This window comes from Pseudorca crassidens, chromosome X, assembly GCF_039906515.1.
Source record: "Pseudorca crassidens isolate mPseCra1 chromosome X, mPseCra1.hap1, whole genome shotgun sequence".
In the NCBI taxonomy this organism is placed as follows: Eukaryota; Metazoa; Chordata; class Mammalia; order Artiodactyla; family Delphinidae; genus Pseudorca; species Pseudorca crassidens.
Genome location: NC_090317.1, coordinates 1,801,586 through 1,819,627, shown reverse-complemented (window position 1 = coordinate 1,819,627; position 18,042 = coordinate 1,801,586). Strand labels below are relative to the sequence as shown.

The 18,042-nt window shown below is 47.2% G+C and overlaps 1 protein-coding gene across 3 annotated transcripts in view; it reads right to left on the bottom strand.

Moving 5' to 3' along the window:
• Positions 1–18,042, bottom strand: part of GAB3 (GRB2 associated binding protein 3) — a 64,150-nt gene that overhangs the window by 25,800 nt on the left and 20,308 nt on the right. For all 3 annotated transcript variants that reach the window (XR_010939790.1, XR_010939791.1, XM_067722537.1), the window contains exons 2-4: positions 8,797–9,100; positions 6,529–6,742; positions 5,690–6,168 (exon numbers count right to left, since the gene is read on the bottom strand). Coding sequence is in view for 1 of the 3 variants with exons in the window: in XM_067722537.1 (XP_067578638.1) it covers positions 5,690–6,168; positions 6,529–6,742; positions 8,797–9,100 (997 nt within the window). In the remaining 2 variants the exon portion in view is untranslated. The remainder of the gene's footprint in view (positions 1–5,689; positions 6,169–6,528; positions 6,743–8,796; positions 9,101–18,042) is intronic.

The window sequence follows — 18,042 nt, the reverse complement described above, 5'->3', positions numbered from 1 at the left end:
AGTCAGACAAGAAATAGAAATAAAAAGCAACCAAATTGGAAAGGAAGAAGTAAAACAGTCAGTATTTGCTGATGACATGATACTTTATATAGAAAACCCTAAAGTCTCCACAAAATCTATTAGAACTGATAAATGAATTCAGCAAAGTTGCAGCATACAAGATTAATATACAGAAATCTGTCATATTTCTATACACTAATAATGAACTATCAGAAAGAGAAAGCAAGAAAATGGTCCTGTTTAAAATCGCATCAAAAAGAATAAACTTAACCAAGGAGGTGAAAGACCTATACTCTGAAAGCTATGCAACACTGATGAGGGAAACTGAAGGTGATACAAACTAATGAAAAGACATCTTGCGCTCTTGGATTGGACAAATTGCTATTGTTAAAGTGTCCATACGACCCAAAGCAATCTACAGATTCAATGCAATCCCTAGCAAAATACCCATATTTTTCACAGAACTGGAACAAATAATCCCAAAATTCATATGGATCTTGACCCTGAATGAAACTATGAAAGACCCTGAAATGCCAAAGCGATCGGAGGGAAAAGAACAAAGCAGGAGGCATAACCCTCCCAGACTTAACACAATACTATAAAGCTACAGTAATCAAAACAGCATGATACTGCCACAAAAACAGACACATAGATCAATGCAACAGAATAGAGAGCCCAGAAATAAACCCACACACCTATGGTCAATGAATCTACAACAAAGGAGGCAAGAATATACAGTGGAGAAAAGACAGTCTCTTCAATAAGTGGTGCTGGGAAAGCTGGACAGCTACATGTAAAAGAATGAAATTAGAACACTCCCTAACACCACGAACAAAAATAGACTCAAAACGGATTAAAGACCTAACTGCAAGACCTGAAACCATAAAACTCCTAGAAGAGAACATAGAACACTCTTTGCCATAAATCATAGCAATATTTTTTGGATCTAACTTCTAAGGAAAAGAAATAAAGGCAAAATAAACAAACAGGACCTAATTAAACTTAAAAAGCTTTTGCACAGCAAAGGAAACCACCAACAAAACAAAAAGCAACCTGCAGAATGAGAGAAAATATTTGCACATGATATGACCAACAAGGGTTTAATATTCAAAATATATAAACAGCTCATAAAACTCAATGTCAAAAAAACAAACAACCTGATTTAAGAATGGGCAAAAGAAGGGAATAGACATTTTTCCAAAGAAAACATACAGATAGCCAACAGGCACGTGAAAAGATGCTCCAAATTTCTAATTATTAGAAAACCACAATGAGGTATCACGTCATACCTGTCAGAATGGCTATCATCAAAAGGCAACAAGGGCTTCCCTGGTGGCGCAGTGGTTGAGAGTCCGCCTGCCGATGCAGGGGACACGGGTTCGTGCCCCGGTCCGGGAAGATCCCACATGCCGCGGAGCGGCTGGGCCCGTGAGCCATGGCCGCTGAGCCTGCGTGTCTGGAGCCTGTGCTCCGCAACGGAGGAGGCCACAACAGTGAGAGGCCCGTGTACCGCAAAAAAAAAAAAAAGGCAACAAATAACAAAGGCTGGTGAGGATGCGGATAGAAGGGAACCCTTGTACACTGTTGGTGGAAATGTAAATTGGTGTAGTCACTATGGAAAATAGCATGAAGGTTCCTCAGAAAACTAAAACTAGAGCTACCATATGATCCAGCAATCCCACTGCTGGGCAAATATCAGGAAAAAATGAAAACTCTAATTCGAAAAGACACATACACCCCAATGTTCATAGCAGCAGTATTTAAAATAGCCAAGACATGGAAGCAACCTAAGTGTCCATCAACAGAGGAATGGATAAAGAAGATGTGGTACATATATACAATGGAATATTACTCAGCCATAAAAAGGAATGAAATTCTACCATTTGCAGTAATGTGGATGGCTCTTATGCTTAGTGAAATAAGTAAGTCAGACAGAGAAAGACAAATACTGTATGATATCATTTGTATGTGGAATCTAAAAAATAAAACAAATAAATGTATTATAGCAAAACGGAAGCAGACTCAAAACAAATAAATGTATTATAGCCAAACGGAAGCAGACTCATAGATATAGAGAACAAACTAGTGTTTACCAGTGGGGAGAGGGAAAGGGGGAGGGGCAAGATAAGGTAGGGGATTAAGAGGTACAAACTACTATGTATAAAATAGATAAGCAACAAGGATATATTGTACAGCACAGGGAAGTATAGCCATTACTTTGGAATAACTTTTTTTTTTTGGCCATGCTACGCAGATTGCAGGATCTCAGTTCCCCAACCGGGGACTGAACCCGGGCCCCGGCAGTGAGAGCCCTGAATCCTAACCACTGGGCTGCCAGGGAATTCCCTGTAATAACTTTTAATGGAGTATAATCTGTAAAAATACTGAATCACTATGCTATACACCTGAAACTAATATAATATTGTAAACCAACTATACTGCGAAAAATAATTGGCCAGTGAAGTTCTTCACGTTAACAGGATAAAGGGAAAAAAAGATCACATGATCATAAAATGTTTCAATAAATTCAATACCCTTTCATGATTTTTAAACATAACATTTGGCAAAGTAGGAATATCAGAGAATGTCCTTAATCTAATGAATGGTGTTTACAAAAGTCTGCTGCAAACCACATTAGAATGGTGAGACACTGGAAGCTTTCCGTGTGAGACTGGGAATAAGGCAAGGATACCTGTAATTAATACTACTATTCAAAGATGTCCTGGCCTTCCTAGCCCAAGCACTGACATAAGAAAAAGAAACTGAAAGATATGTTATAAAAGAAAACACAAAGTTATTAGTATTTGCATGTGATATGTTTGTATACAAAGAAAACGCAAATAAATACATAGTTTAGAGAAGGTAGATACACAATCAAAATATAAAGCTGATTTATTTGCAAAGAAATTATTTAAAGTAAAACGCCATTCGCAATCCCGTAAAAATAACAAATGCGTGGGGATACATTAATGAGATGTGCAAGCCTTCACTAAAACCATGTAAAGCACAGACAGAAATAAAATAAGAAGGGGAATCCCCTGGTGGCTCAGCGGCTAGGACTCTGCGCTTTCACTCCTAGTTGAGAGTATGGCATTGGGGGAGGGGGAACTGGATGAAGGTCTGAAGGTGGTCAAAAAGTACAAACCTCCAGTTCTAAGAAAAATAAGTACTAGGGATGGAATGCAGGACAAGATAAATAGAAATAACAGTGCTGTGTGTCATCTATGAAAGCTGTTAACAAGAGTAACTCCTGGGCTTCCCTGGTGGCGCAGCGGTTGAGAGGCCACCTGCCGATGCAGGGGACGCGGGTTCGTGCCCCGGTCCGGGAAGATCCCACATGCCGCGGAGCGGCTGGGCCCGTGAGCCACAACTACTGAGCCTGCACGTCCGGAGCCTGTGCTCCGCAACGGGGGAGGCCACAACAGTGAGGGGCCCGCGTACCACAGAAAGAGTAACTCCTAAGAGTTCTCATCAGAAGGAAATTTTTTTTCTATTTGTTTAATGTTGTATCTACACGAGATGACAGATGCTCACAAAACTTACTGTGGTCATCATTTCATGATGTATGTAAGTCAGATCATTCTGTATTCCTTAAACTCATACAGTGCTGTACATCAATTACAGCTCAATAAAACCGGAAGAAAAATAAAAGAAGGATAAGGGATGTAGGCATGATAGATCCCAGTGCGCCTTGCACGCTATGCTAAGAAATTTAGATTTTATCCCAAGTGCAAAGAGAAGTCGTTAGATTGTTTTTCGTTTTTCTTTTTTTGCGGTACACAGGCCTCTCACCGTTGTGGCCTCTCCCGTTGCGGAGCACAGGCTCCGGACACGCAGGCTTAGCGGCCATGGCCCACGGGCCCAGCCACTCCGCGGCACGTGGGATCTTCCCGGACCGGGGCACGAACCCGTGTCCCCTGCATCGGCAGGCGGACTCTCAACCACTGCGCCACCAGGGAAGCCCTAGATTGGTTTTTAGCAAGGAACTGACTATCTGATTTACCTTTTTTAAGATACCACTTGACTGCGTGTGGAAAACAGATTAGAGGCAGGCAAGAATGGTGGTGGTGTGATCTCAGGATAACGAGTTGTATTACAGTAAATATATTCAGATTTCATTTATGCTTTAAAAAGAAGAGACAGTATGTATTTCTGTATTGTTTAATCGTTTCCAGAAATTCTTCCTGTTCGACACTGTTTGGGCAGAACCAACAAGTTGGCTGAATCCCAAAATCGTCATGAAATCAAGAAATTAAACCATGACGACTTGGAGAGCAAGCAGCTGAATGCAACAGAATGTGTTGCACTTGGAAAAAAGTGACGACTGACAACACGACCCCCAGCTTGTGTCATTTCACTGAGACTCATCACCTGAATAAGAGGTGAGATCCATCAACGAACTGGGTGACCACGACACCAGCTTGTGTCTCTCTGACAAGCACACCTTGGAACACGGTGACGAGCCAGCCTCGGCGGGTGACTTCCCTGGTCGCCCAGGCGGGGCATGAATGTCGTGGTTACCTTTACCTTTTCTATAAGTTGTACCAAAACACCCACTTAAGTTCTTTCATTTCTACTATTCCTTCCAATAAAATAATTTAGTAGCCCCTCCCCCCCCCAAAAAAGAGACTGGCAGTGGTGCAGGCTGGGGCAGGGGCCCGATGGGAGACAGCAGAGCTGAGATGCGGACTCCCCGCCACGGGCACTTCACCGATGGCAGAGGGGGGCTGGAGGGCCTCGGGGACAATCGCGGCTGCCAGGTCACTGGAGCCCCACGAGGATGATAGCGAACCTGACCCCACTCTGCCGCCACGTACAGACATCGGTTCCGGGGGGAGCTCCATGTGGAGGGCACAACAGTCCATGGGACGCGTCCCCTCTGCCTTACCAGAGCCATTTGGCTTCCATCCAGCACTGTTGTTTTGGTCTTTGTTTCATGGTCAAAACCTCCATTTCAATGAGTTTTAGCCTTTGTTTACCTTCCTGTGAAAGAATCCAACGTTTGGATGGAGATAGAGAAGAGGAGAGGGGAGAGAGGGAGAGTGAGGGAGAGAGAGGGAGGGAGAGAGAGAGAGTGCGCATGCAAGGCAACCCTGTGAGAAGCAACAGAGTTCCAGAAAAAGGCCAAACAGGGACCAAGCTGATAGGGCTAGGTTAGCATCACCTTGATGGTGATAGCTTGGCAAAAGGCCACATCACTTCAGCCAGGTAGAATTTGGAAAGAACATGTCAGGTGGGATGATGGATGAGGCTGATTGGATTGTTAAAACATAGAGACAAGAGGTATGGCCTCCCACCTCAGTGCTCAGTCTGCATGTGAAAGGAAACGGATGGAACTGGGCCCAGCTTTGGCAAAAGACACCGCCTTCTGTACCAAGTGGGTCCCGGAGTGGCTCCGAACAAACACCAGGAGCGTGGTCCCGTGTGTGCAAGGGCGTGACTAGGGGGCCAGGGATCTGACTTCTTTCAGCACCTACAGGGACCCACGCATGCCTCTCCCGGTGGGGCGGGTGGGGAGCCTGGGAGTGAGGGCTGCTGCTCGGGGTGTGCGCTTCCACCCAGAGCCTGACCCTGCCGGGACACTGGACTGGCCTGAGCAAAGGACGCTGGACAACGTCCTCATGTGGACACAAGGAGGAAAGAGAAGCCAGGCTTCTCTCGGTACCGAAGCTTAGCATCTGACACTTACCTTTCCAGGTTCTCATGTTATCTAAACCAGAGAGAGAGATTCTTCTCGGTACCACAGTGCCTTCCGGCTTCTTGATGCTACTGGGCCCACCGCACAGGAGCTGCTCCTCATGGCGCCGTTCAGAGAGATGGCTTGGCTTGGGGGGGCGGGGAGGTGGCGTGTTGGACATAACATCTAGTTCTTTTACCCCGTAGGGCAAGGAAGCTTGGTTTTGATCTACCTGGACGGTGGAGTTTAAGGAAGTTTCCAGCACCGGTAAAGAAAAGTGGTCCCTGGACGGGCCATTGACATGTCTCGTGCAGATCAGGGCAGCCGGGGGCCTCGTGGAAGGGGCCTCTTGAGAACTGTTCCCAGGGCGTGAGGGGCAGGCCAGGTTCCCGGAGGGCAGTGGCTGCGGGCCGTCCACAAAAACGTCGTCGAAGGACCCCTGTTCCAGTGAGCGCTCCGAGTTTGACCAGCTGTCACATCTGGTGGGGAGACTGATGGAAGAAAAGCACATACATTTGACTGAGAGGCAGCGAGTCCCCGGCAGCGGTAGTTGATACTGCTACACCCTCGGCACCCACCCACCCATGCCTCTAATGTCGCCTCTACCACACTCAGTGACACCAACCCCTTGATGCAGGGGGAAAAAATGGCTCGTTGATTTGTTTCATCCTCTAAGCGTAAGGTACGTATGAAAATGCTGAAATGCATGAGTCACTCTGCTTGGTGTGCCACAAGCTTCGGCCTCGGCAGTGGTTGATAGGGATCTGCCCCTGCCCTGACGGCAGCAGGAAGAGAGGGGAGTGCACATACACCCGCTAGAAGATGCTACAGCTAAACAGCTGGAGGCGTACCTGGCGTGGTGCAGTCTTCCCGTCTCGCAGTTGGATAGAATCAGATAATCAGGAAGGAAGAGAAACTCTGACTCACTTCCGGTTTCCTCAGTGGCTACAGTACTAGTGCTTGGGTCATCTCTTGGCAGGGAGCTGACAGCAGGGGCGGTGCAAAGGGAGCTGGCGGCAGAGGGCTGCACGCAGGAAGGTGCGCGAGAGCCACTCTCCACACAATCTGCAGGAGAAATCATTTCCCAGCTGAATGTTTAAGAATGGCTAGAACACAGTTTCTCAAATGGCATCTAAGAGGCCAAAGAGAAGATGCAAATCACAGCTGGTGTTTGTACTGATGGAGACCGTTTCCCCAAGCTATAAACAATGTCTGGGGAAGAAGGCCAATGTTCCAAGAGTGAAGTGCTGAATCAATTAAGAGCAAAAAACCCAAGGACTCTTGGCCTAAAAATCTGCAGTTAGATAGTCTTCACACAGCCTCTTCATGGCCCTCGGCCACAGCTCTGCATCACTGTTTATTCACTCAACAAATATACTTACATTTTATATATATATACGCACACATTTATGCATAATAAATATATGTACATGGACTTACATAAGCATTTGGGCACATATGCAGACATGCATATGTAGATATATGTCTATTTATGTCTATATAGATACCTACTCTTCCACCTACTGTGTGCCTGGAACCGTTCTAACTCTGCCCTCACAGCGTTAATGATTGACTGTTAGTGATGTCTAAGAAAAGGAATGAAAGAAATAAAGAGTTGTGATGGCTGGAAAGCCCACATTCATAAACTCCCAACGAAAGGCCTGCTTCTATTTCCCTTTTGAACCAAGTTGGCAGGAATGCAGGATTCCTGAGTCAGAGTCGTCCAGAACTGTCTGGGTTCAAGTCCAGGCTCTAGTATATAGCTGTCCTGACCTCGGGCAAGTTACCCGCTTGCTCCAAGCTTCCTTATCTGTAAAGTGCTTATGTTCATGCTACATATGCCACAGAATCCGTCTGGGGATGAGACGAGCTAATACAGGCTTGGTTCTCAGATGACCAGTTAGCCCCTACATCCTCGTCAAAACTGAGGGGGGCTACAGGGAACAAAAGAGGTCATGGGGGGTTCCGGCTTCCTCCAACTTCAGGCCAGAGCTTTCTGTTTTATGCCTGGTGCCTTACTTGTTTCTGTTCCCCCTTAGGATATCGGGACACATGTTATGTATCTATATTTTAGCATAACTCCCAGATGAGGAAACAAACAGAGGAGACACATAACATGACACAAAAATATGTATCTGGTGTGGGCAGAATGTATGGACTGGGGTGAAGAGTGAGCAGCGGCGTGACTGAGTAGCTTCACTTAGTAAGCTTCCCTGGCTCATGAAAAGAAAAGGACTTTGCTGGCAGGAAGCGCACACACCCTCACGTCTGTCTAAAGAGAGATGCAACTCTGACTCTTCGGCGCCACCTAGCGTTAGAATGTGGGTATTTCAGTGGAAGATGATAAGCACCAGTAAGGACGGAAATGCTGAAGCAACCGTAGACCATGGGATTTAGGGGTAAGGTTCTGCGGGCTAGACTAAGAGACTAAAAGAAAGCAGACTCGAAGTCTCATAGTTTGAAGATCAGGGCATGGTGCCAGGGCCTCAAGAACAAAATCCATGAAGGAGAGTTCACTGTAAGCCCAAGAGCTTTATACCCAGTACATTATATAGAAAGGGCAGTATGTGTGTGTGTGTGTGTGTGCGCGTGTGTGTATAAAAGAGAGAGAGCAAGGGTGAGAGAAAAAGAGCCTCATGGGTCATTTGCTTCCACTGCCCAGAAATGGCTCACAGCAAACTTACAGCTCATTTCCGTTGCAGAGACCTTGAGCCACTTGGAGATAAGAGGAAACGTTACCTGCCCAAGACAAGTAGCTTAGTTCTTTCTACCTTCTAGTACTGAACAACCCGGTAGGCAACAGAAAAGCTGGAGTTCCTAGAATCTTTTAAAGACAGCGATATTTGATATTTCTAGAAAAACCGGCAGCAGCAGCATGGGGAAAATCAGAGCTGTACAGGACGTCCCCACCCACGTTTTGCTTTCACTGTATGCGCTCCCTGTAGCTCACGAGAGCAAAGCCAAGGTGAGGCTTTGAAGCCACCGAAGTGGCCTGTCACGCTCCGGGGGCAGCGCACGTGGCTCGTGGCTCGGCCGCCGGGTCCTTTCCGGAGCTCCTTGGCACAAGCGCAGCGGCCCCCGCCCGCCCTTAGCCTCGGGAGCCCCCTGTCCGCTCTTACCTGCGCTGTCATCCAGGTGGCCGAGGTTGCAGACCTGACTGATGCTGTGCACCCACACCTGCATTTCTTCCTCGGTCTTGGCCACCAGATAGAACGTGCGAGATGCAGTCTTGACAATGAACACGAAATGGTTCTGGAATTCCTTACGAACGAAGCCCGGGCCCGCGTGCTTCCAGACGGCGCACTCGCTGAGGTCGATGGTGCGGATGGGCTTGCGGGCGCGCTGGCTTCGGTAGTACTCCAGGACGTCGCGGTCGCCGCTCAGGCGGCCCCGCCGCAGCACGAACCAGCGCCTGCGCCAGGCCTGCGGGGAGGCAAGAGGACACGGCTTCTCAGACTCTGCCGGCCGGACGAGGACACTGCCCACCGTAACAGTGAGGTGCGAGGCCCAGCCGGCGGCGTTGTCTGAAAGGACCCACGCAGCCTCTTCAAGTCGCCTTTCACCAGTGATTTTAATGATCGGTCATCACTGGGGAGCGTAGTGATGAGACTCACACCCCCAGGTTGATGAGAGCTATGCAGTCATCACAAGTGATGCAGCAAAGGCGTGCAGTGCAAATTTATGTGTGCCCATGCATTTTTTTAAAAAAAACAATAATGCAGAACAAGAAGGAAGCTTTCTTATCACTGTCTACCTCAAGCCAAAAGCCAGTATCATACACTCAAATCAGTGCCGTCTAATGTGGTCATTTGACTTGTAGAGAATTGCTCAACAAGAAAAGAAGAATAGTGTACATTGGAGAGGAAAGAGGGTTACCATTAGCTGAAGTTGATGTGATTGTCTTTCTGTAAAACCCCCAAAATGAAGATTAAAATACAAGCACAATTCTCAGAGAATTAAGTAACGTGCTGGTTCTGTTTCCTATGTGACAGACTGTTTTCTAAGGGCTTTACCACAACCTATTTCATCTCCAAAACTATCCCATGGGACAGGTAGCTATTTTTATGTCCATTTTATGTATGAAAACATTGAGGTTCAGAGAAATTCATGAGCCCAAGGTCACACAGCTAAGAAGCTGTACGAATAGATTTGAACTCAAGTGAGGGTGGAAGGTTCACTAAATATGAAGTTAAAAAAAAGAGAGAGGGGACTGTGGGCAATTCTTTAGAGACGTCTGACGGTAAAGGGGGAGAGCTCTGGGGTCCAGGGATTTTTTTGTAAAGATGGAAGACACTTCTGCATCCACCCCCCTAGGTCAGCCTGTCATGAGGGCTGGGGGCCGGGGCGCGGGGCAGGCACTGTCTGGCCTAAAGGATCCTCTATTCCCTGCGGAGAAGCACCGTAACAATAGGAGGGAACTGCCTTTAGTGCTACAGGAATATGGGAGAGCCAAACCTTGAGGTCAGATGGTCTGGCAAAGCTTACCATGACCAAAAAAGAAAAGAGAATGATGCTCTGCGTGCCACTGCAGCTTCAGGTGTGCCTGACATGTTTATATGCCCACCAGCTTTCATCCAGAGGCCGGGAGAAAAGGGAAAGGGCACCGTGTGCAGTGTTCTCAGCTCCCTTCCTGCCCAGGGGCTGGGAGATCTGAGGCAGCAGAGCATCTGATGAGGCCATGAAGAGGGAGAGGGGGCTCTCACACCCGACCTGCAATCATGGCTCAGAATTGAAAGCTGCTTTGAGGCCATGGCAAGAGGCAGCATCAGAAGGGTGGCGGTCACCCCACACGGGGTTGGGACAGAGAGGAGGAAACCGTGCCTTCAATGATGGTGTAAAGCTCTAAGGAGAGATCTGGCCACTTGGAAGAGGGACAAAGCAGTGTAATTAAGTCCTTGTTTTTAAGACAAGAGAAATAACAGCATGTTTGTAGGCTCCTGGGAGTGATGGACGAGGGAGAGAAGCATTAATCATTCAGTAAATTCCTGTCACAAAAACATGGTACTGGATGGGGTGGAAGGAGCTCCCGCATCACCGTCAGGATGAGAGAACGCCCTGGGGTGCCCGGGGTACCCCAAACTTTCCAAAGGCCACTTTGGTAGGGAAATGTGAAGAGGAACTTTGTTGTACTTCCCAAAAATGATTCTAAAAGAGGAAGTCAAATTGGATGCTGAAACAAGTTTCAAGTTAACTGCTCTTAGTTTTATAGAAACACATTTCTTATCCTTTAATAGCAGTGTTGGTGGGCAGGGGGGGAGGGGTCCACAATGCATCCTGCCAGATGGTGGAGATGGGGAAGGGGGTTAGAACTGGTCCCTGAAAGAGCTCACCATGTAGCTGGGATGCCGAGAGGCGTGGAAATATGAAATGGATAGATTTCAAGCCCGGGTAAGGAGCGGCCTGGTAGGAGAAGAATGACACAGACATTCATTCAGCAATTATCTGTTGGCACCCTAATATGCTAGCCACTGGTCAACAAGCCACGGGCCCTGCCACTCAGTCTCGTGGGCAGCAGGGGAAGTGGGCACGTGGATAAACAGGCAACTGCAGTCAGCGAGATCAGTGCTACAATAAGGGAGAGCCAAAATGCTACGGGCATACACAAGAGACATCCTCCGGGGCGACGTGGTAGCCGAGCTGACGCTGAAGAAGGGCCAAGGAAGCAGCAGCGCCTAGCACAGCCTGCGTGCGAAACTCACCAGCACGCCCTCCCACAGGCTTGGAGGTTCCTTAAAAAACTACAAATAAATAAATATAAAAAAACTACAAATAAAAGAACTACCATACGACCCAGCAGTCCCACTACTGGGCATATACCCTGAGAAAACCATAATTCAAAAAGAGTCATGTACCACAACGTTCATTGCAGCTCTATTTACAACAGCCCGGAGATGGAAACAACCTAAGTGCCCATCATCTGATGAATGGATAAAGAAGATGTGGCACATATATAGAATGGAATATTACTCAGTCATAAAAAGAAACGAAATTGAGCTATTTGTAATGAGGTGGATAGACCTAGAGTCTGTCATACAGAGTGAAGTAAGTCAGAAAGAGAGAGACAAATACCGTATGCTAACACACATATATGGAATCTACGAAAAAAAATGTCATGAAGAACCTAGGGGTAAGACAGGAATAAAGACACAGACCTACTAGAGAACGGACTTGAGGATATGGGGGGGGGAAGGGTAAGCTGTGACAAAGCGAGAGAGTGGCATGGACATAAGTACACTACCAAACGTAAAATAGATAGCTAGTGGGAAGCAGCCACATAGCACAGGGAGATCAGCTCCGTGCTTTGTGACCGCCTGGAGGGGTGGGATAGGGAGGGTGGGAGGGAGGGAGACGCAAGAGGGAAGAGATATGGGGACATATGTATATGTATAACTGATTCACTTGGTTATAAAGCAGAAACTAACACACCATTGTAAAGCAATTATACCCCAATAAAGATGTTAAAAAAAAAAGAAAAGAAAAGCAGAAATAACGTGTTCTTGGAGCTCTTTGCTGAGTAGGTGAAACCAGGTTTCTGGGCTTCTGGAAGTGAGAGACATGTGACAAAGACCCTTGAAAGCAAGCGGCCAGCACCGAAGTGAAGCCTTCGTAGTGACACTGCTCCACACGGAAGTTATCAAAGGGACTCAGGAGCCAACCTGAAGGTACTCCCACTGGTCGAAGATGGAACAATTCGAGCTTTAATAAATATAATCATTACGGTGGCTTGAAATCCATCAGATATGTTTCAATCTGGGAGTTCATCATGATATTAAAAGAGAAAAAAGAATTTGTCATCCTCAGAGGCTGTGATGGAACCACTTCATTATCTTTTCATAAAGGTATTCTGCTTAACAAAGGAAAACCAATGATAGAATTAGAATCTCACCATTCTGCTGTCCACAGCGAAATCATAGGTAGAGGTGTTCAGCCTCAACAGTTGCTAACTTATGAAGAGGAACCAGCAGACGTGGAAGTTCCACCCGCAAAGCCAGACAGTGGGAAATTCTGTGATCAAAGGCCCAGGTTCTTCAACAGACAAATGACAAGAAAAAGAAAGGACAGAGGTGATCTATGGAGTAAATGAGTCTTAAAAGATGTATGAGAAATTTTCTGTGGGATTATTTTTTAATGAAGTATAGTTGATTTCCAGGGTTGTGTTAGTTCCAGGTGTACAGCACAGCAATTCAGTTAGACATATATTCTTTTTCAGATTCTTTTCATCATAGGTTATTATGAGATAGATACTGAATATAGTTCCCTGTGCTATACGGTAGGTCCTTGTTGGTTATTTTATATATAATAGTGTGTATCTGCTAATCTCAAACTCCTAATTTATCCCTCCCCCACCCCCTTTGGTAACTATAAGCTTCTCTTCTATGTCTGTGAGTCTGCTTCTGTTTCATAGATTCATTTGTGTCATATTTTAGATTCCACATATAAGTGATGTCATATGGTATTTGTCTTTCTCTGTCTGACCGACTTCACCCAGTATGATCATCTCTAGGTCCATCCCTGTTGCTGCAGGTGGCATTATTTCACTCTTTTTTATGGCTGAGTGACATTCCACTGTATTATAGTGTCTAGGGGATGCTCTTTTGAGTGATAAAAACATTTAAAAACGCAAAGAAGAGATTTCTCTGGATAGGGCATGTTCATGCTGCATTCACTATGGGCCAGGCACTGAGCACGGTGGGACCCGGGGGCTGCTGGCTCTTCCAACTGGGGAGATGTTCACATTTCACAAGGGCAGGATTGCGGGATTCCACAGCAAAACACTGTCAGTTTGCCCTGGGCAAATCGCTTCTCCCACTGCACACCGATGGGCCCTGAGGGCTCTTCGAGCTCTGACCATAGAAAGATGTTTCCCATCAGCCTTTTCAGGCAGCCCACCAGTATCAACTCCAGCAACAAAACCCTGCGACATCCTGTAACCTTGTGGAAAGGTGTTTGTGCTCATTTCTCAAATATGAAGAAGGTAAAACTGAACTCCCCTAGGAAGGTGTGTTGAGATCCCAGGCCCGTTGCTGATTCTGTGTTTACAAACACCTCCTGGCTGGTTTCTTGCAAGGCTGAGGTGGCTGCTGTGCAATGGCGGGCTTCCCATCCAGGGAAGAGGGACCGAGACTTGAATCTGAGTTTCCCTGTTATGGACTGAAGTGTTTCCCCCCCACCCCCAAACTTCCTATGTTGAAGTCCTAACCCTCAATGCCTCAGAAGGTAACCTTATTTGGAGACAGGATCTTTACAGAGGTATCAAGTTAAAATAAGGTCACTAGGGTGGGGGCCCTAATGTAATATGACTGGCAGAGTTGCCAAGACAGAGCAGCATTCTGGACGGCTGAGGCAGCTGGAATTTGTAGGGAAAGGCACCAAAGAGGAGGGTGCTGAAAAGAGGGTAAAGGAAGAGCTGCAGAAATCCACCTGGGAATTCCCTCACGGGACGTCGGCTGGATACTAACACCCACATCTGTTGGGTGAAACCCCATGAGGTGAATCCAGAAACAACGCCTGGACACCCACAAAGTGAATGACTACCGAGCTCACACAGGGCTGGGAGATACTCAGACCAGCTCAAGTGGAGAAACCTGAAACATCCAGCAGAGACTCTAGACAGGCCACACCTCAGAAGCTTTCAAGTTAGTGAATTACCTGACAAAGACAGCTCAACACTTTTTAAAGGAAGACAATGAAACTCAGACACTCAACAATACAATGTTTATGATGTAGAGCATTTTCCCCAAATTACTAGAAATGCAAAGAAGCACGAAAATGTGGTTCATAATCAGGAGAAAAATCATACAATAGACAGAGACCTAAAAATGACAGAGATGGGCTTCCCTGGTGGCGCAGCGGTTGGGAGTCCGCCTGCCGATGCAGGGGACGCGGGTTCGTGCCCCGGTCCGGGAAGATCCCACATGCCGCAGAGCGGCTGGGCCCGTGAGCCATGGCCGCTGAGCCTGCGCGTCCGGAGCCTGTGCTCCGCAACGGGAGAGCCCACAGCAGTGAGAGGCCCGCGTACCGCAAAAAAAAAAAAAAAAAAAAATGACAGAGATGATGGAATAAGCACACAGTATTTTTAAAACAGCTCTTATAATGTATGACATTTAAAGGAAAATGTGATAATGAGGACAGAGATAGAAGATATAGACAAGAACAAAATGGAACTTGTGGAGGTAAATGTACAATATCTGAAATGAAAAATTCACTGGATGTGTAGAACAACACCTTAAGCATAAAAGAAGTGCTCAGTGAACCGGAAGTGCATTTTTAGCAGCTCCCTGGGGAGAAATGAACAGACTCCCCAGGGACCTGCTAAAAATGCACATTCCTGGACCTCACGTCCAGAAAGGCTTACTCACCAGGCCTGGCTTGGGGCCCAGGAATGTGCATTTTTAACAAGCATCTCTACAGATTGTGATGCGTAGAAGCAGTGCCCTTTCTAAAGGTACCTAACTGGCCAAGGATGCAAAGGGAGTTCAAGATGGACCATTTCAACACTGAATTCCTATCCTTTTATGGGTTGTGAACCCCTTAGAAAACATGATGAAATTCATGGACCTTCTGTCATCACAAACATGTGTGCAGGGACTTCGCTGGTGGTCCAGTGGTTAAGACTTTGCACTCCCAACGGAGGGGGCCCAGGTTCGATCCCTGGTCAGGGAACTAGATCCCACATGCATGCTGCAACTAAGACCCAGCGCAGCCAAAATAAAATTAATTAATTAAAAAAAAAAAAAGTGTGCGCGTGCGTGCGTACACACACACACACACACACACACACACACACACATACACATACACACACTGTTCTGGATGGCTTTCCCTTATTGAACTTCACACACTCTCCCTCATGGCCTCACCCAGTATCATTTCTCTTAACAACCATCTATTTTCTGATGATTTACAAAATTATGTTTCCAACCTAGATCTTTCCCAGAAACTTCAGACCCATGCCTAAGGTCCAGCTTTGAGACTATGCTCATACTTGTTGAGTGAACTAATTCCACATGATTTCACAGTGCCCTGGACCTAGGTTTAAAACACAACTCTTGAGAAATATGACTAGCTTTGTGGGTTCATAACAAACCTCATCACCAGGATTTACTCACCACATATTTACGTGCTAGGAACTGGGGATGTGATGGGGAACCAGACAGACAAGTTCTCGAAGCTGGACATCAGGCAAGGCTTGGTCCGAGCCTTTAAACTGCAACACGGTAAGTGCTCCGTCCACACATTGACACTGGGGTGTCAGCTACACATTTCCTTTTCTTAATTAATTTATTTTATTTATTTTTGGCTGCGTTGCGTCTTCGTTGCTGCGCACCGGCTTTCTCTAGTTGCGGCGAGCGGGGGCTGCTCTTCCTTGCGGTGCACGGGCTTCTCAGTGCGGTGGCTTCTCTTGTTGCGGAGCGTGGGCTCTAGGCTCGCGGGCTTCAGTAGTTGTGGCACACGGGCTGAGTAGTTGTGGCTCGCGGGCTCTAGAGCGCAGGCTCCGTAGTTGTGGCGCACGGGCTTAGTTGTTCTGCAGCATGTGGGATCTTCCTGGACCAGGGCTTGAACCCGTGTCCCCTGCATTGGCAGGCGGATTCTTAACCACTGCGCCACCAGGGAAGCCCTAGCTACACATTCCTAAGACGAGCCTTTGTCAGTTAATAACACAGGCTATTGAGGCTGCAGATTACCATGGACAAAGGTTCAAAGTTTGAGCACTTTATTCCTACACTCAGTTCTATTTGCACAATAAAATAAACCTGGCTGGGTTAAGCAAGTTTCACTTCTTGGGCTCCAGAATTCACTCCAATAAAAGTGAAGTGCCCTGTCTGGATTGTATCCATCGTCGAAAGACACTGAAGTGAACTGAGAAACGTCCTGCAAGTCTCTGAGGCTGGAAAGAGACACCTCTGATTTAAACTGCTCTTCTGGCCAGAGTGATTACTGTCCCTTTGTTTCAGCGGAATTGGCCCCCTGACCCCTCTGCAGCGGTGAAATCCCAAAGCTATGAAATCATTTCCTCCGCATGTGCACAGGACCCATCCGCAAGCTGCCGGCATCGCCCAGCTTTCCAACTCGGGCTGAGGGAACGAAACCTCCATCGAGCTGCACTTGGAACTGTGGGTTTTGATCCTTCAATATTACTGTCATCTGAGCCAGGGCAGTTTTCGACTCAAGCTGCCCAAGGAACTGTGCAGGCCTCTTCCCCTTTGGACCTGTGGATGTGCTCCGTGCTGCCCTGGCTTCTGAGCTGTTCTCGCAGGGGCCTTATCTGTCAGGCTGCAGGAGGAACTTTAGAAACCAAGACCTGGCCAGTGAACATCGGCTGGTCTCCAGCTCGCCCTGGGACTCTAGCCTGTGCCCATCTAGCCTGTGTGCTCTGTGAGGGCAGGACTGGGGGGAGGGCTGGCTGGAAAAGCTTAACGGGAGGAATCCTCATGTTGGAACAGATCTGTATATTGACTGCAGTGGTGGCCACACGAATCTACACGTGCAATGAAACTGCACTGAGACACACAGACACACGCACCTACAACAGGCGAAACCTACAGCAGCTCCTGTGTGTTCACAAACTCCTGGGGATCTAGTTAAGCTTCTAAATAAGCTTACAGAAAGATGCTCAATCCGAAAGAACTCAAAGTACAGAAAAGGAAACCTACAGGAAGCGGGGAGCACATCAGAAGTACAAGTAAGATGCGCGATTTCAATCTAAATGCATCAATCATTACATCCAGCGGAAATGGACTCAGTACTCCGGCACAAAGATGTTCATGGAATGGGTCGCATGCGGGGGATGCAGAGATGAGCATTACCAGGCCCCGCTCGCAGGATGCACATGACGGTCTCGAGGGCCATGTGCTATGACAGAATATACCACGGGGACGAATTTGTGGGTGCCGGGAAGGTCAGAGTGACAGAGGATGAAGCTAAAGAGGGGGTGGTGGCCAAATGGTGGAAGACCCAGTGGGCCTGAGGGAGGGGAGGGGTCGAAGCTGAATCAGAGGCTGCTTTATGACCGGGCAGGTACTATTATTGTGTCATGTCCCCGAATGGAACAACTTGTATTTATCATCTTGTGAAGTGGTCAAGGCAGCTAATTTTCCAGAAAAAGAAGCTGGTCCTCAGAGAGATGGAGTGTTAGCTTTCCGCAGACTGTCCTGCCTCGTGGAACTGTCAAAGCTGTTTCTCCGATCTAGCTCCAAAGTGGAATCTTTCTGTCCCCTCACACACAAACATTCTTCGCTGGAGTCCAGAAGACACGGAGCGAAAGAGGCAAGAGGACTGAAGCCTGGCTCTTGTCTCATTGACTGACTTTTCATTTCCTTTTACATCTTTCTTCATCCCCCATCTTCTGACTGGAACACATCCCC